Raw genomic sequence first — 20,691 nt, 5'->3', positions numbered from 1 at the left:
TATGAAATATTTATGTATAAAGAATGAATGTATGTAATATCTATGTATGAAATATGTAAGTATGTATGCATGAAATATGTAAGTATGTATGCATGAAATATGTATGTATGTATGAAATATGTATGTATGATATATGTATGAAATATGTATGAATGTATGTATGAAATATGTATGTATGTATGAAATATGTATGTACAAAGTATGTATGTATGAATTATGTATGTATAAAGTATGTATGTATGAAGTATGTATGTATAAAGTTTGTATGTATGAAATATGTATGTATAAAGTATGTATGTATGAAGTATATATGTATGATGTATGTATGAATGTATAAAGTATGTATGTATGTATAAAGTATGTATGTATGTATGAAGTATGTATGTATGAAGTATGTATGTATAAAGTTTGTATGTATGAAGTATGTGTGTATGAAGTATGTATGTATGAAGTATATATGTATGATGTATGTATGAATGTATAAAGTATGTATGTATGTATAAAGTATGTATGTATGTATGAAGTATGTATGTATACAGTATATATGTATAAAGTATTTATGTATGTACGTATAAAGTTTGTATGTATGAAATATTTATGTATAAAGAATGAATGTATGTAATATCTATGTATGAAATATGTAAGTATGTATGCATGAAATATGTATGTAATATGTATGTATGAAATATGTATGTATTATATATGTATGTAATATGTATGAATATATGTATGTATGAAATATGTATGAATGTATGTATGAAATATGTATGTATGTATGAAATATGTATGTATAAAGTATGTATGTATGAATTATGTATGTATAAAATATGTATGTATGAAGTATGTATGTATAAAGTTTGTATGTATGAAATATGTATGTATAAAGTATGTGTGTATGAAGTATGTGTGTATGAAGTATGTATGTATGAAGTATATATGTATGATGTATGTATGAATGTATAAAGTATGTATGTATGTATGAAGTATGTATATATGTATGAAGTATGTATGTATACAGTATATATGTATAAAGTATTTATGTATGTACGTATAAAGTTTGTATGTATGAAATATTTATGTATAAAGAATGAATGTATGTAATATCTATGTATGAAATATGTAAGTATGTATGCATGAAATATGTATGTAATATGTATGTATGAAATATGTATGTATTATATATGTATGTAATATGTATGAAAATATGTATGTATGAAATATGTATGAATGTATGTATGAAATATGTATGTATGTATGTATAAAGTATGTATGTATGAATTATGCATGTATAAAGTATGTATGAAATATGTATGTATGTATGAAATATGTATGTATAAAGTATGTATGTATGAAATAAGTATGTATGAAATATGTAAGTATAAAGGATGTATGTACGAAGTATGTATAAAATATGTATGTATGTATAAAGTATGTATGTATGAAGTATGTATGTATAAAGTTTGTATGAAATATGTATGTATGTAATATGTATGTATAAGGTATGTATGAAATATGTAAGTATAAAGGATGTATGTATGAAGTATGTATGAAATATGTATCTATAAAGAATGTATGTATGAATTATGTATGTATAAAGTATGTATGAAATATGTATGTATAAAGTATGTATGTATGACATAAGTATGTGTGTATGAAATATGTAAGTATAAAGGATATATGTATGAAATATGTATGTATAAAGAAAGTATGTATGAAGTATGTATGTATGAAATATGTAGTATGTATGTATAAAGTATGTATGTAGCATGCATGTATGTATAAAGTATGTATGTATGTATGAAGTATGTATGTAATATGTATGTATAAAGTATGAATGTATGTTTGAAATATGTATGTATGAAATATGTATGTATAAAGTATGTGTGTATGAAGTATGTATGTATGAAGTATGTATGTATGTATGAAGTATGTATGTGTGTATGAAGTATATATGTATGATGTATGTATGAATGTATAACGTATGTATGTATGAAGTATGTATATATGTATGAAGTATGTATGTATACAGTATATATGTATAAAGTATTTATGTATGTAGTATGTATGTATAAAGTTTGTATGTATGAAATATTTATGTATAAAGTATGAATGTATGTAATATCTATGTATGAAATATGTAAGTATGTATGCATGAAATATGTAAGTAATATGTATGTATTTATATATGAAATATGTATGTATTATATATGTATGTAATATGCATGAAATATGTATGAAATATGTATGAATATATGTATGTATGAAATATGTATGAATGTATGTATGAAATATGTATGTATTTATGAAATATGTAAGTATGAAGTATGTATATATGAATTAAGTATGTATAAAGTATGTATGAAATATGTATGTATGTATGAAATATGTATGTATGAAATATGTATGTATAAAGTATGTATGTATGAAATAAGTATGTATGTATGAAATATGTAAGTATAAAGGATGTATGTATGAAGTATGTATGAAATATGTATGTATGTATAAAGTATGTATGAAGTATGTATGAAATATGTATGTATGTATGAAATATGTATGTATAAAGTATGTATGAAATAAGTATGTATGTATGAAATATGTAAGTATAAAGGATGTATGTATGAAGTATGTATGAAATATGTATGTATAAAGTATGTATGTATGAATTATGTATGTATAAAGTATGTATGAAATATGTATGTATTTATGAAATATGTATGTATAAAGTATGTATGTATGAAATAAGTATGTATGTATGAAATATGTAAGTATAAAGGATATATGTATGAAATATGTATGTATGTATAAAGTAAGTATGTATGAAGTATGTATGTATGAAATATGTATGTAGTATGTATGTATGAAGTATGTATGTAGCATGCATGTATGTATAAAGTATGTATGTATGGAATATGTATGTATAAAGTATGAATGTATGTTTGAAATATGTATGTATGAAATATGTATGTATAAAGTATGTATGTATGAAATATGTATGTATAAAGAATGTATGAAGTATGTATGTATGAAATATGTATGTATAAAGTATGTTTGTATGTAGTATGTTTGTATGTAGTAAGTATGTATGTAGCATGCATGTATGTATAAAGTATGTATGTACAAAGTATGCATGTATGAAGTATGCATGTATGAAATATGTATGAAGTATGTATGTATGAAGTATGTATAAAATATGTATGTATAAAGTATGCATGCATGAAGTATGTATGTATGAAGTATGTATGTATGTATGTATGAAGTATGTTTGTATGAAGTATTTATGAAATATGTATGTATAAAGTATGTATGCATGAAGTATGTATGTATGAAATATGTATGTGTGAAGTATGTATGTATAAAGTATGTATGTATGCATGCCTGAAGTATGTATGTATGTATAGAGTATGTATGTATGCATGAATTAAGTATGTATGTATAAAGTATGTATGTATGAAGTATGTATGAAATATGTATGTATGAAGCATGTATGTATAAAGTATGTTTGTATGCTTTTCTGAAGTATGTATGTATGTATGTATGAAGTATGTATGTATGAGGTATGTATATATAAAGTATGTATGTATGAAGTATGTATGTATGAAGTATGTATGTATGCATGAATGAAGTATTTATGTATAAAGTATGTATGAAGAATGTATGAAGTATGTATGTATGTATGTATGTATGTATAAAGTATGTATGTATGCATTTATAAAGTATGTATGTATGAATTATATATGTATAAAGCATGTATTTATGTAGTATGTATGTATGAAGCATGTATGTATAAAGCATGTATTTATGTAGTATGTATGTATGAAGTATGTATGTATAAAGTATGTATGTATAAAGTATGTATGTATGATATATGTATGAAGTATGTATGTATAAATTATGTATGTATGAAGTATGTATGTATGTATGTATGTATAAAGAATGTATGTATGAAGTATGTATGAAGTATGTATGCATTAAGTATGTATGAAGTAAGTATCTATAAAGTATGCATGCATGAAGTATGTATGTATGAAATATGCATGTATAAAATATGTATGAAATATGTATGTGTAAAGTATGTATGCATGAAGAATGTATGTTTTTATGAAGTATGTATGTATAAAGTATGTATGTATAAAGTATGTATGCATGAAGTACTGTACTGATATCTTTCATTATAATTGGTAAGTAGCGACATCATGAAAACCCCTCTCTACGTTTTAGGTTTTTTCATTCGCTGAAGGATACAGTTTCCGAACAACGTCAGAATAATGAAATAAATGCAGGAGTACATCCCTTTGCTGACGCCGCCTTGTGACTCGATGCCGAAGTACATGACATTGTTCCAGTCCTCTCCTGTCAGGATCTAGGGAGGCAATCAGAGAGAAGACACCCCACACGTTAAACATAACACAATATATACAATAAGACGGTCACATTCCTCTGGGTGCATATATGACTTATGCTATGTCCCATACAGTACGAAACCAGATTCTGCATGAGAGTCCAGAATTCACACCTGTCAACTCAGGGATCGGGGGATCTACTGGGATCCCAGGAGTGTAGCCATCCCTCCTGCATACCGGTAGTGTAGACATGCCTAGTGCATACCGGGAGAGTAAACATCCCTCCTACATACCGGTAGTGTAGCCATCCCTCCTGCAAACCGGTAATGTAGCCATCCCTCCTGCATACCGGTAGTGTAGCCATCCCTCCTGCATACCGGTAGTGTAGCCATCCCTCCTGCATACCGGTAGTGTAGCCATCCCTCCTGCATACCGGGAGAGTAAACATCACTCCTACATACCGGTAGTGTAGCCATCCCTCCTGCATACCGGTAGTTTAGACATCCCTCCTGCATACCGGTAGTGTAGACATCCCTCCTACATACTGGTAGTGTAGCCATCCCTTCTGCATACCGGTAGTGTAGCCATCCCTCCTGCATACTGGTAGTGTAGACATCCCTCCTACATACTGGTAGTGTAGCCATCCCTCCTACATACCGGTAGTGTAGCCATCCCTTCTGCATACCGGTAGTGTAGCCATCCCTCCTGCATACCGGTAGTGTAGCCATCCCTCCTACATACCGGTAGTGTAGCCATCCCTCCTACATACCGGTAGTGTAGCCATCCCTCCTACATACCGGTATGTGTAGCCATCCCCCCTGCAAACCGATAGTGTAGCCATCCCCCCTGCAAACCGATAGTGTAGCCATCCCTCCTGCATACCGGTAGTGTAGCCATCCCTCCTGCATACCGGTAGTGTAGCCATCCCTCCTGCATACCGGTAGTGTAGCCATCCCTCCTGCATACCGGTAGTGTAGACATCCCTCCTGCGTACCAGTAGTGTAGACATCCCTCCTGCGTACCGGTAGTGTAGCCATCCCTCCTGCGTACCGGTAGTGTAGCCTCCCCCCTCCTGCATACCGCTAGTGTAGCCATCCCTCCTGCATACCGGTAGTGTAGCCATCCCTCCTGCATACTGGGAGTGTAGCCATCCCTCCTGCATACCGTTAGTGTAGCCATCCCTCCTGCACACCGGTAGTGTAGCCATCCCTCCTGCATACCGGTAGTGTAGCCATCCCTCCTGCGTACCAGTTGTGTAAACATCCCTCCTGCATGCCGGTAGTGTAGCCATCCCTCCTGCATACTGGGAGTGTAGCCATCCCTCCTGCGTACCAGTTGTGTAAACATCCCTCCTGCATGCCGGTAGTGTAGCCATCCCTCCTGCATACCGGTAGTGTGGCCATCCCTCCTGCATACCGGTAGTGTGGCCATCCCTCCTGCATACCGGTAGTGTGGCCATCCCTCCTGCATACCGGTAGTGTAGACATCCCTCCTGCATACCGGTAGTGTAGCCATCCCTCCTGCATACCGGTAGTGTAGACATCCCTCCTGCATACCGGAAGTGTAGCCATCCCTCCTGCATACCGGTAGTGTAGCCATCCCTCCTGCATACCGGTAGTGTGCACATCCCTCCTGCATACCGGTAGTGTTCCCATCCCTCCTGCATACTGATAGTGTAGCCATCCCTCCTGCAGGGAAGTAATCGGGAAGCCGACTGCCCAAATACCGGCAGCCGGCTTCCCGACTGTCTTATCCCGGCATGGGTGAAATGCCGGGCGTCTAGATGTAGTCACCCGCATCTCCCTGACGCCGGGATACCGGCGCCTGGCATCACGATCGTAGTGATGCCAGGCGCCGCGAGCGGACAGCCGCGGGGGGGGTGGAGGGTTAGGTTTAGGGCACCCGGGGGGACAGGGTTAGGCACCCCCCCTGGGAGGGTTAGGGTTAGGCTAGGGGGAGGGAGGGTTAGGGTTAGGCATCCCCGGGGGGGACTTAGGGTTAGGCACCCCCCTGGGGGACTTAGGTTTAGGCAGCGGGGAAGGGGGTGGTTAGGGTTAGGCACTTAGAGGGGGGATTAGGGTTAGGCACTTGGGGGGGAAGTTAGGGTTAGGCACCCCTAAGGAGGGTTAGGGTTAGGGGGGTTAGGTTAGTACATACTTACCCATCCACGATCGGAATTTCCAGCGCTGTCGGGCTTCCGCTGCTTCGCACTCTGCTCCTGTCGGGCTGCCGCTGACGGGAATCGAACCGCCGGCCATGCGGCCGACGGTATATCATACCCATTCCCTCCTGCATACCGGTAGTGTAGCCATCCCTCCTGCATACCGGTAGTGTTCCCATCCCTCCTGCATACCGGTAGTGTAGCCATCGATCCTGCATACTGGTAGTGTAGCCATCCCTCCTGCATACCGGTAGTGTAGCCATCCCTCCTGCATACTGGTAGTGTAGCCATCCCTCCTGCATACCGGGAGTGTAAACATCCCTCCTGCATACCGGTAGTGTTCCCATCCCTCATGCATACTGGTAGTGTAGCCATCCCTCCTGCATACCGGTAGTGTAGCCATCGATCCTGCATACCGGTAGTGTAGCCATCGATCCTGCATACTGGTAGTGTAGACATCCCTCCTGCATACCGGCAGTGTAGCCATCCCTCCTGCATACCGGCAGTGTAGCCATCCCTCCTGCATACCGGCAGTGTAGCCATCCCTCCTGCATACCGGTAGTGTAGCCATCCCTCCTGCATACCGGTAGTGTAGCCATCCCTCCTGCATACCGGTAGTGTAGCCATCGATCCTGCATACTGGTAGTGTAGACATCCCTCCTGCATACCGGTAGTGTAGACATCCCTCCTGCATACTGGTAGTGTAGCCATCGATCCTGCATACTGGTAGTGTAGACATAGTGTAGCCATCGATCCTGCATACTGGTAGTGTAGCCATCCCTCCTGCATACCGGTAGTGTAGCCATCACTCCTGCATACCGGTAGTGTAGACATCCCTCCTGCATACCGGTAGTGTAGACATCCCTCCTGCATACCGGTAGTGTAGACATCCCTCCTGCATACCGGTAGTGTAGACATCCCTCCTGCATACCGGTAGTGTAGCCATCCCTCCTGCATGCCGGTAGTGTAGACATCCCTCCTGCATACCGGTAGTGTAGACATCCCTCCTGCATACTGGTAGTGTAGACATCCCTCCTGCATATCGGTAGTGTAGACATCCCTCCTGCATACCGGTAGTGTAGACATCCCTCCTGCATACTGGTAGTGTAGCCATCCCTCCTGCATGCCGGTAGTGTAGACATCCCTCCTGCATACCGGTAGTGTAGACATCCCTCCTGCATGCCGGTAGTGTAGACATCCCTCCTGCATACCGGTAGTGTAGACATCCCTCCTGCATACTGGTAGTGTAGACATCCCTCCTGCATATCGGTAGTGTAAACATCCCTCCTGCATACCGGTAGTGTAGACATCCCTCCTGCATACTGGTAGTGTAGCCATCCCTCCTGCATGCCGGTAGTGTAGACATCCCTCCTGCATACCGGTAGTGTAGACATCCCTCCTGCATACCGGTAGTGTAGCCATCCCTCCTGCATACCGGTAGTGTAGACATCCCTCCTGCATACCGGTAGTGTAGACATCCCTCCTGCATACCGGTAGTGTAGACATCCCTCCTGCATACTGGTAGTGTAGACATCCCTCCTGCATACTGGTAGTGTAGACATCCCTCCTGCATACCGGTAGTGTAGACATCCCTCCTGCATACCGGTAGTGTAGCCATCCCTCCTGCATACCAGTAGTGTAGACATCCCTCCTGCATACCGGTAGTGTAGACATCCCTCCTGCATACCGGTAGTGTAGCCATCCCTCCTGCATACCGGTAGTGTAGACATCCCTCCTGCATACCGGGAGTGTAGACATCCCTCCTGCATACCGGGAGTGTAGACATCCCTCCTGCATACCGGTAGTGTAGCCATCCCTCCTGCATACCGGGAGTGTAGACATCCCTCCTGCATACCGGGAGTGTAGACATCCCTCCTGCATACCGGGAGTGTAGCCATCCCTCCTGCATACCGGGAGTGTAAACATCCCTCCTGCATACCGGGAGTGTAGACATCCCTCCTGCATACCGGTAGTGTAGACATCCCTCCTGCATACCGGTAGTGTAAACATCCCTCCTGCGTATCGGTAGTGTAGACATCCCTCCTGCATACCGGTAGTGTAAACATCCCTCCTGCAGTAAAGTGGCCGAAGCCAGCCAATTATGGCGCAATTTGTTCTGAATCGTATCATCATGATCCCGCCTCCTGCTGGATAAAGCCACGTGTTGTGGAACTTTGCAATGGCGATCACTCTGGGCGAAAGGCACAGCCTAATGAAAAGGGGTAGTTTGGCCAGAGAAAATTAGGGCATAATTGGGGAGGTCAGGAATATGGCTACTTGAACAACAAGTCCCGGCAAAACTGGCTAGCCTGTGATTGCCAGTCATGCTGGGACTTGTAGTGCCTCAACAAGCCTTCTTTTGTTGTACATAACACCGATTGGGACTCACCTGAAATACTGTTAAGATGGCTGTAGGGAAAGTGTCGAAATTTGTATTTCGTGTTTCTTCTTCAAAGTAGAACCTGGAAAAGAGGAGACGGAAATTTGCCAGAGATCTGTTATTGAACTAACATTACACTGACATTGCCGCAGCCTGCGGAGGAGCGCTAGTTCTGTGCACATGGTGACTGGAGAGGCGGGATGAGGGAGGGAAGAGGCGTCTAACATAGGCCGTGAAGTACATAAAAACTACACACAGATAACGCTGGTTGGAAACATACCTGTGACCCCAGTGCTGTGAGGCAGCAATGCTAGCCCCTGTACCACCATGTTACACACAAATGAAGCTTACCCCTAGTGAATGCATTTTGCATCTCTGAATTTGGCTGCAACTTCGTTCCTGCGCAGCCTGAGCCCCTTACTGTGTACAGCATGAAAAATGGCGGAGACTCGTACAGCTCTCCCTATCTCACTACTAGTTACACTGCAGAGCACGTACAGCTCTCCCTATCTCACTACTAGTTACACTGCAGCGCACATACAGCTCTCCCTATCTCACTACTAGTTACACTGCAGAGCACGTACAGCTCTCCCTATCTCACTACTAGTTACACTGCAGAGCACGTACAGCTCTCCCTATCTCACTACTAGTTACACTGCAGAGCACATACAGCTCTCCCTATCTCACTACTAGTTACACTGCAGAGCACATACAGCTCTCCCTATCTCACTACTAGTTACACTGCAGGGCACGTACAGCTCTCCCTATCTCACTACTAGTTACACTGCAGAGCACGTACAGCTCTCCCTATCTCACTACTAGTTACACTGCAGAGCACGTACAGCTCTCCCTATCTCACTACTAGTTACACTGCAGAGCACGTACAGCTGTCCCTATCTCACTACTAGTTACACTGCAGAGCACGTACAGCTCTACCTATCTCACTACTAGTTACACTGCAGAGCACGTACAGCTCTACCGATCTCACTACTAGTTACACTGCAGAGCACGTACAGCTCTCCCTATCTCACTACTAGTTACACTGCAGAGCACGTACAGCTCTCCCTATCTCACTACTAGTTACACTGCAGAGCACGTACAGCTCTCCCTATCTCACTACTAGTTACACTGCAGAGCACATACAGCTCTCCCTATCTCACTACTAGTTACACTGCAGAGCACATACAGCTGTCCCTATCTCACTACTAGTTACACTGCAGAGCACATACAGCTCTCCTTATCTAACTACTAGTTACACTGCAGAGCACATACAGCTCTCCCTATCTCACTACTAGTTACACTGCAGAGCACATACAGCTCTCCCTATCTCACTACTAGTTACACTGCAGAGCACATACAGCTCTCCCTATCTAACTACTAGTTACACTGCAGAGCACGTACAGCTCTCCCTATCTCACTACTAGTTACACTGCAGGGCACGTACAGCTCTCCCTATCTCACTACTAGTTACACTGCAGAGCACTTACAGCTCTCCCTATCTCACTACTAGTTACACTGCAGAGCACGTACAGCTCTCCCTATCTCACTACTAGTTACACTGCAGAGCACGTACAGCTCTCCCTATCTCACTACTAGTAACGCTGCAGAGCACGTACAGCTCTCCCTATCTCACTACTAGTTACACTGCAGGGCACGTACAGCTCTCCCTATCTCACTACTAGTTACACTGCAGAGCACTTACAGCTCTCCCTATCTCACTACTAGTTACACTGCAGAGCACGTACAGCTCTCCCTATCTCACTACTAGTTACACTGCAGAGCACGTACAGCTCTCCCTATCTCACTACTAGTAACGCTGCAGAGCACTTACAGCTCTCCCTATCTCACTACTAGTTACACTGCAGAGCACGTACAGCTCTCCCTATCTCACTACTAGTTACACTGCAGAGCACGTACAGCTCTCCCTATCTCACTACTAGTTACACTGCAGGGCACGTACAGCTCTCCCTATCTCACTACTAGTTACACTGCAGAGCACATACAGCTCTCCCTATCTCACTACTAGTTACACTGCAGAGCACATACAGCTCTCCCTATCTCACTACTAGTTACACTGCAGAGCACATACAGCTCTCCCTATCTCACTATTAGTTACACTGCAGAGCACATACAGCTCTCCCTATCTCACTACTAGTTACACTGCAGAGCACATACAGCTCTCAATATCTCACTACTAGTTACACTGCAGAGCACGTACAGCTCTCAATATCTCACTACTAGTTACACTGCAGAGCATGTACAGCTCTCCCTATCTCACTACTAGTTACACTGCAGAGCACATACAGCTCTCCCTATCTAACTACTAGTTACACTGCAGACAACGTACAGCTCTCCCTATCTCACTACTAGTTACACTGCAGAGCACATACAGCTCTCCCTATCTCACTACTAGTTACACTGCAGAGCACGTACAGCTCTCAATATCTCACTACTAGTTACACTGCAGAGCACGTACAGCTCTCAATATCTCACTACTAGTTACACTGCAGAGCACGTACAGCTCTCCCTATCTCACTACTAGTTACACTGCAGAGCACGTACAGCTCTCCCTATCTCACTACTAGTTACACTGCAGAGCACATACAGCTCTCCCTATCTCACTACTAGTTACACTGCAGAGCACATACAGCTCTCCCTATCTCACTACTAGTTACACTGCAGAGCACATACAGCTCTCCCTATCTCACTACTAGTTACACTGCAGAGCACATACAGCTCTCCCTATCTCACTACTATTTACACTGCAGAGCACATACAGCTCTCCCTATCTCACTACTAGTTACACTGCAGAGCACATACAGCTCTCCCTATCTAACTACTAGTTACACTGCAGACAACGTACAGCTCTCCCTATCTCACTACTAGTTACACTGCAGAGTACATACAGCTCTCCCTATCTCACTACTAGTTACACTGCAGAGCACGTACAGCTCTCAATATCTCACTACTAGTTACACTGCAGAGCACGTACAGCTCTCAATATCTCACTACTAGTTACACTGCAGAGCACGTACAGCTCTCCCTATCTCACTACTAGTTACACTGCAGAGCACATACAGCTCCCTATCTCACTACTAGTTACACTGCAGAGCACGTACAGCTCTCCCTATCTCACTACTAGTTACACTGCAGAGCACGTACAGCTCTCCCTATCTCACTACTAGTTACACTGCAGAGCACGTACACCTCTTCCTATCTCACTACTAGTTACACTGCAGAGCACGTACAGCTCTCCCTATCTCACTACTAGTTACACTGCAGAGCACATACAGCTCTACCTATCTCACTACTAGTTACACTGCAGAGCACATACAGCTCTACCTATCTAACTACTAGTTACACTGCAGAGCACATACAGCTCTCCCTATCTCACTACTAGTTACACTGCAGAGCACATACAGCTCTACCTATCTCACTACTAGTTACACTGCAGAGCACATACAGCTCTCCCTATCTCACTACTAGTAACGCTGCAGAGCACATACAGCTCTCCCTATCTCACTAACGCTGCAGAGCACATACAGCTCTCCCTATCTCACTACTAGTTACACTGCAGAGCACGTACAGCTCTCCCTATCTCACTACTAGTTACACTGCAGAGCACGTACAGCTCTCCCTATCTCACTACTAGTTACACTGCAGAGCACATACAGCTCTCCCTATCTCACTACTAGTTACACTGCAGAGCACGTACAGCTCTCCCTATCTCACTACTAGTTACACTGCAGAGCACGTACAGCTCTCCCTATCTCACTACTAGTTACACTGCAGAGCACGTACAGCTCTCCCTATCTCACTACTAGTTACACTGCAAGGCAAATACAGCACTAACTATCTCACTACTAGTTACACTGCAGGGCACGTACAGCTCTCCCTATCTCACTACTAGTTACACTGTAGAGCACGTACAGCTCTCCCTATCTCACTACTAGTAACGCTGCAGAGCACGTACAGCTCTCCCTATCTCACTACTAGTTACACTGCAGAGCACGTACAGCTCCCTATCTCACTACTAGTTACACTGCAGAGCACATACAACTCTCCCTATCTCACTACTAGTTACACTGCAGAGCACATACAACTCTCCCTATCTCACTACTAGTTACACTGCAGAGCACATACAACGCTCCCTATCTCACTACTAGTTACACTGCAGAGCACATACAGCTCTCCCTATCTCACTACTAGTAACGCTGCAGAGCACGTACAGCTCTCCCTATCTCACTACTAGTTACACTGCAGAGCACATACAGCTCTCCCTATCTCACTACTAGTAACGCTGCAGAGCACATACAGCTCTCCCTATCTCACTACTAGTAACGCTGCAGAGCACATACAGCTCTCCCTATCTCACTACTAGTTACACTGCAGAGCACGTACAGCTCTCCCTATCTCACTACTAGTTACACTGCAGAGCACGTACAGCTCTCCCTATCTCACTACTAGTTACACTGCAGAGCACGTACAGCTCTCCCTATCTCACTACTAGGTACACTGCAGAGCACGTACAGCTCTCACTATCTCAATACTAGTTACACTGCAGAGCACGTACAGCTCTCCCTATCTCAATACTAGTTACACTGCAGAGCACGTACAGCTCTCCCTATCTCACTACTAGTTACACTGCAGAGCACGTACAGCTCTCCCTATCTCACTACTAGTAACGCTGCAGAGCACGTACAGCTCTCCCTATCTCACTACTAGTTACACTGCAGAGCACGTACAGCTCTCCCTATCTCACTACTAGTTACACTGCAGTGCACATACAGCTCTCCCTATCTCACTACTAGTTACACTGCAGAGCACATACAGCTCTCCCTATCTCACTACTAGTTACACTGCAGAGCACGTACAGGTCTCCCTATCTCACTACTAGTTACACTGCAGAGCAAATACAGCTCTCCCTATCTCACTACTAGTTACACTGCAGAGCACGTACAGCTCTCCCTATCTCACTACTAGTTGCACTGCAGAGCAAATACAGCTCTCCCTATCTCACTACTAGTTACACTGCAGAGCACATACAGCTCTCCCTATCTCACTACTAGTTACACTGCAGAGCACGTACAGCTCTCCCTATCTCACTACTAGTTATACTGCAGAGCACGTACAGCTCTCCCTATCTCACTACTAGTTATACTGCAGAGCACATACAGCTCTCCCTATCTCACTACTAGTTACACTGCAGAGCACATACAGCTCTCCCTATCTCACTACTAGTTTCACTGCAGAGCACATACAGCTCTCCCTATCTCACTACTAGTTACACTGCAGAGCACGTACAGCTCTTCCTATCTCACTACTAGTTACACTGCAGAGCACGTACAGCTCTCCCTATCTCACTACTAGTTACACTGCAGAGCACGTACAGCTCTCCCTATCTCACTACTAGTTACACTGCAGAGCACGTACAGCTGTCCCTATCTCACTACTAGTTACACTGCAGAGCACGTACAGCTGTCCCTATCTCACTACTAGTTACACTGCAGAGCACGTACAGCTGTCCCTATCTCACTACTAGTTACACTGCAGAGCACGTACAGCTGTCCCTATCTCACTACTAGTTACACTGCAGAGCACGTACAGCTCTCCCTATCTCACTACTAGTTACACTGCAGAGCACGTACAGCTCTCCCTACTAGTTACACTGCAGAGCACATACAGCTCTCCCTATCTCACTACTAGTTACACTGCAGAGCACATACAGCTCTCCCTATCTCACTACTAGTAACGCTGCAGAGCACGTACAGCTCTCCCTATCTCACTACTAGTAACGCTGCAGAGCACGTACATCTCTCCCTATCTCACTATTAGTTACACTGCAGAGCACATACAGCTCTCCCTATCTCACTACTAGTTACACTGCAGAGCACGTACAGCTCTCCCTATCTCACTACTAGTTACACTATCTCACTACTAGTTACACTGCACTGCAGAGCACGTACAGCTCTCCCTATCTCACTACTAGTTACACTGCAGAGCACGTACAGCTCTCCCTATCTCACTACTAGTTACACTGCAGAGCACGTACAGCTCTCCCTATCTCACTACTAGTTACACTGCAGAGCACGTACAGCTCTCCCTATCTCACTACTAGTTACACTGCAGAGCACATACAGCTCTCCCTATCTCACTACTAGTTACACTGCAGAGCACGTACAGCTCTCCCTATCTCACTACTAGTTACACTGCAGAGCACGTACAGCTCTCCCTATCTCACTACTAGTTACACTGCAGAGCACGTACAGCTCTCCCTATCTCACTACTAGTTACACTGCAGAGCACATACAGCTCTCCCTATCTCACTACTAGTTACACTGCAGAGCACGTACAGCTCTCCCTATCTCACTACTAGTTACACTGCAGAGCACGTACAGCTCTCCCTATCTCACTACTAGTTACACTGCAGAGCATATACAGCTCTACCTATCTCACTACTAGTTACACTGCAGAGCACGTACAGCTCTCCCTATCTCACTACTAGTTACACTGCAGAGCACGTAGAGCTCTCCCTATCTCACTACTAGTTACACTGCAGAGCACGTACAGCTCTCCCTATCTCACTACTAGTTACACTGCAGAGCACGTACAGCTGTCCCTATCTCACTACTAGTTACACTGCAGAGCACATACAGGTCTCCCTATCTCACTACTAGTTACACTGCAGAGCACATACAGGTCTCCCTATCTCACTACTAGTTACACTGCAGAGCACGTACAGCTCTCCCTATCTCACTACTAGTTACACTGCAGAGCACATACAGCTCTCCCTATCTCACTACTAGTTACACTGCAGAGCACATACAGCTCTCCCTATCTCACTACTAGTTACACTGCAGTGTTCGTACCTACAGTATGTGCATTATATATAACGGCAGCGTGAGGTAATAATGTATTATAAACGATAATAATAATGATGATACATATTTGTATTCTAACCTGTGCCTGTCCTCTTTGGTGCCCATGGTCTATGGTGCCATCATAGATATATTGTTGTAGTCACTGACTACTCCCTGCTCATGTATTACATAATGCTGTAGTACCCCTTATACAGAACCGTCACCAGTCCCCACTACAGTACTGAGGGCTCCTGTACGCTGCAGGGCAGGGAATATGAGGACAAGCATCACCCTGGCCACCTCTAATCGCTGCCTAGCCTGGCGACGCCATGGAGAAAGGCGCAAGGGGATTGCTTATGATGGCATGCCAAGTGACAGCAAATAAAAGATAGCCTTTGACTTGTGGGGCATCCTAAGACCTGTAGGGTCTACCACAGCCAGAGAGCCATGGATTGCTGAAGCCTATGCTAAACCAATTCCCCCACCACAGCGAGACTGAGAAATTAGCCAGAGACGGGCACTCACTGTCCCCCAAAAAGCTGCATCCCCAGGAGAGCGAACACCACGATGAAGAGGAAGAGGAGGAACAGGAGGCTGACGATGGACTTCATGGAGTTCAGCAGCGAGACCACCAGATTCCGCAGGGAGTTCCAGTACCTGGTGACACAACAGACACACACTTACAGGAGTTCCAGTACACGGAGACACAACAGACACACACTTACAGGAGTTCCAGTACCCGGTGACACAACAGACACACACTTACAGGAGTTCCAGTACCTGGTGACACAACAGACACACACTTACAGGAGTTCCAGCAGCCGGTGACACAACAGACACACACTTACAGGAGTTCCAGTACACGGTGACACAACAGACACACACTTACAGGAGTTCCAGTACCTGGTGACACAACAGACACACACTTACAGGAGTTCCAGTACCTGGTGACACAACAGACACACACTTACAGGAGTTCCAGTACCCGGTGACACAACAGACACACACTTACAGGAGTTCCAGTACCCGGTGACACAACAGACACACACTTACAGGAGCTCCAGTACCCGATGACACACCAGACACACACTTACAGGAGTTCCAGTACCCGGTGATACAACAGACACACACTTACAGGAGTTCCAGTACCCGATGACACACCAGACACACACTTACAGGAGTTCCAGTACCTGGTGACACACCAGACACACACTTACAGGAGTTCCAGTATCCGATGACACACCAGACACACACTTACAGGAGTTCCAGTACCCGGTGACACAACAGACACACACTTACAGGAGTTCCAGTACCTGGTGACACAACAGACAAACACTTACAGGAGTTCCAGTACCCGGTGACACAACAGACACACACTTACAGGAGTTCCAGTACCTGGTGACACAACAGACACACACTTACAGGATTTCCAGTACCAGTAGCTTCTGGAGAACACGCAAATCCACGCGCGTCTGGCACGGTTTTCACAATTCACACTCGCACATAATATTACTAATGGCGGCTTCTTACTTTGTGACCTTAAAGATACGGAGCAGTCGCAGGGCTCGGAGGACGCTGATCCCAAACGATGTCCCGGGTTTCACCGCCGCCCAGATCACCTCAAAAATACTTCCCACTATCACCTGTAATAACACAAAGTACAGCGCTGAGATGATGTCATACAGACGAAGGGCAGCGTCTCCTCAAAATTGCTGACATTGCAGTCAGTTGAGCTGCTGTGACATCACCGACCCCTCCCCTGTGTATAAATCCACCTATCCACACAATGCATTTATAATCCGCTATGCAAATCTAGTAAGCTATCACTCACATGCTGTTTACTCATTTTGCCATGGGTTGGGTTGGCGACTGGGACATCTGATGCCACCCTCTGTGCACTGCATGTCACCCCCCTTAAAACGTCTGAGGGCATTTATAGCAACTCACCCCAAAATCAAAGCAGTTGAAGGAAGAGTGGAAGTAATTGCGAGGTCCCAGACCGTACATCTTCATCGACATTTCCGTCAGGAAGAGTCCCAGGAAAACAAACTCTGCATAATCTGAGAGAGAAGGCGATAATTTGGGTTCAGTCCATACAGGGTCAGCAGCCCTACAAGTGGCAGCAATACTCAGGGCGCCCCCTGCTGGCCGACAGAAGGATGCCACAATGGAGTTAAGATATCAAAATGTAAGGCTGGAAGCAGCCATTCTGTGATGCACAGCATTTACCGTAACGCACCGAGAATCAGCGATATCACTGGCTGTATAGCCATGAATATTCCACTTATCTGGCAAAATGGCTGCTCCCTCTGTATTTAAGTGCCAGGCTCACTTTAAGCACCGTATCCACCGTGGTTCTCATTGCTGCTTAGTAATACGTTATTATCATTATAGCAATTTCAGTTTTTTTCTCACACAAACAATACTTTGATATATAGGTTACACACCGTGTATATAAATAGCAAGCGCGTGTTTGTTAGGAGGACGGGTTTACATGGCGGGGAGTCTTAGGGGACATGATGTACGTACGCTGCACAGCACCTGCGCATTACACAGGAGACATGCCACATGTATACGCTGCGGTCATTTAGTGCTTTTTAAAAACCGTCATTGCAGATAAAAGTGCTGTTTTACACACAATATTAAAGTGCATAGTATGTGTTTCTCACAGACTGCTCTTTGCACGAAGCATTCATTCTCCATCCCAGAATCCCTTGCAGGCTATCATGCTCATTTCCACAGTGCATTATGGGTATGAATCTGAGGTGGCAGCAAGTCACTAACAAGCCAGTAACATTGCACTTTGGTAAAACCATGCTGCACGGCAGGCTCCGGGCCTAGGCAGTGCCAGTGTCGCGCGCTGGGTTGCGCAGTATGCCCCTAGTGCTTTGCCGTATTGGCACAGAAGATTAGGGGCACACTGTGGGGGGCCTTAATGGCACTAATGTCGCAGAGAGACTAAGGGGCATGTCCATGTGCCAAGAGAAAGATGTGCAGCAGCGCATGTCGGAAGTCAGACCCTCCCACTGAGCCGCGGTGGGTCATAGAGCCTGCCAGCTCATTTAAATGGACGGAGGCAGCGCAGATCGTTTCTCATACAACACGTGCCCTAGCTGAGCAATAAGGTGTCCAGCATTTGTTGGCTACATGCAACAGCAGCCGGTATTTACCTGCATGCAAACATAATACATGTATGTGCTCCCCGTGTATTGCAGCATGACTTGTCCAGGTGCAGAGTTACTGTCTCTTACCCGTGGGCACAACATGAAGGGGCCACGAGACGGGCGCTATTTGGTACGTTAGCTTAATGCTCTCTTCAGACTCAGGGCCTGATTCAGAGCCGCTCGTAAGCGGCCGCTCGTTCGCTCCGAGCGATGTTCGCACATCTGCGCATGCGTATGGGTCGTAATGCACATGCGCCAACCAGTCATTGCGGTCGGAAATCGAGCGCTCGCAAAATAGCGAGTGCCTGCTAATTTGAGTGACAGGATGAGGCGTTTGTGGGTGGTAACAGGGGAAGGTGCTTGAAAACGGGGAGTGGAGATCCCGAACGCAGGCGTGCCAAACGGTCAAAACGGGCGTTTTAAGGGTGTGCATAATTAACAAAGCAGCGTCATCGACCACGTCACTTGGTTGTCTCTTAGCCTGAACTGTTCGCATGATTGCGGTAGGAAAATCCAACCACAAGCACTGCGAGCAGTTCAGACGCCTTTCGATGTACTCGATTAATCTAATAAATAGCGGAGATGACGTAGGATGCGAGCGGCCAGGGGGCGTCTTTACAAAATAGCGAGCGCATATTTTGTTCGCTCGCTCAGACATACAGGCGTCAACAGCCCGCAAAGAGCGAGCACTCAATTTAAATAGCCGGACCCTTTTTCTGAACGAGCGAGCGCAAATAGCGTCTGGCTCTGAATCAGGCCCACAGTAACAGGGTAACTTTATTACACATCAATGAGAAGAGTTGACATTGGGTGACATGAACCAGCCCAGTGCGATGGAAAGCTGTGTACTTACACAAGGCTTCGGTGAGCCAATCCGGCTGGTTGTAGTGTACAATGGCGACACAAAGCGTGTTCAGCGCCACCACGCACAGTACAAACCAATAAAAACTCTGCGCTTTCACCATGCGGCGGATGAAGAACCGGAACATCTTCTCTTTGCGGCGGAGATAGGATGAGCTTTCATTCTTTCCACCCTTCAGGCTGGACCGGGCGAAGGGGGATCCTGCAGAGGGGGCGCAAGGAGACCGTGAGGCGGTTTTGGTATTACAGAACCTCTGCAGCAAGAGGCTGATATAAATAATCCACAGGTAACAGTCACAAAGAGAGGGGCAGCGTGTCGGAGATGGACACGGGACACGGGACACGGGACAAGCATGTACGGCTGCTGGCTGACTTTCTGTGAAAAGTTATTATAGAAAACAACATGAAGATACAAAGAGGTATATATACTAAAGTGCAGGTTTATAGAAGAGGAGATGTTGCCCATAGCAACCAATCAGATTCTACTTATCATTTATCTAGCACCTTCTAGAAGATTATAGCTGGAATCTGATCGGTTGCTATGGGCAACATCTCCACTTGTAAAAACACTCACTTTAGTAACTACCCCAAAAGGCCTTAATTGAGGACAACATTCTGCAATCTGCTAATTAATAAGGGTGATAACATTTACAATGTGTTAGGTTATGGAGGTATAATATAATCACCTCGCATGAAGCCTTCTCATACTGTAGGGGAGATGTACTAACTTAAGCCTTGGATGGAGATAAACTACCAACTAATCAGCTCCTGTCATGTTACAGGCTGTGTTTGAAAAATGACAGGAGCTGATTGGTTGGTACTTTATTTTTCTCCACTTTATCTCCATGCAAGGCTTAGTACATCTCCCCCTGTATATTATGACATTATGATTTGAATACAGCACATATGAATGTTAAACAGAGTT

The 20,691-nt window shown here is 44.3% G+C and overlaps 1 protein-coding gene across 1 annotated transcript in view; it reads right to left on the bottom strand.

Moving 5' to 3' along the window:
- Positions 1 to 20,691, bottom strand: part of CACNA1B (calcium voltage-gated channel subunit alpha1 B) — a 364,867-nt gene that overhangs the window by 128,832 nt on the left and 215,344 nt on the right. Inside the window, exons 12-17 of the mRNA XM_088460941.1 lie at positions 19,759 to 19,968; positions 17,689 to 17,801; positions 17,272 to 17,384; positions 16,267 to 16,398; positions 8,891 to 8,963; positions 4,243 to 4,360 (exon numbers count right to left, since the gene is read on the bottom strand). Of these exons, the coding sequence (XP_088317067.1) occupies positions 4,243 to 4,360; positions 8,891 to 8,963; positions 16,267 to 16,398; positions 17,272 to 17,384; positions 17,689 to 17,801; positions 19,759 to 19,968 (759 nt within the window). The remainder of the gene's footprint in view (positions 1 to 4,242; positions 4,361 to 8,890; positions 8,964 to 16,266; positions 16,399 to 17,271; positions 17,385 to 17,688; positions 17,802 to 19,758; positions 19,969 to 20,691) is intronic.

Source organism: Taudactylus pleione, unplaced genomic scaffold (assembly GCF_031769625.1).
Source record: "Taudactylus pleione unplaced genomic scaffold, aTauple2 ptg000996l, whole genome shotgun sequence".
Classification (NCBI taxonomy): Eukaryota; Metazoa; Chordata; class Amphibia; order Anura; family Myobatrachidae; genus Taudactylus; species Taudactylus pleione.
The sequence above is the reverse complement of the archived record's forward strand: the minus strand, read 5'-3'. Positions and strand labels throughout refer to the sequence as shown.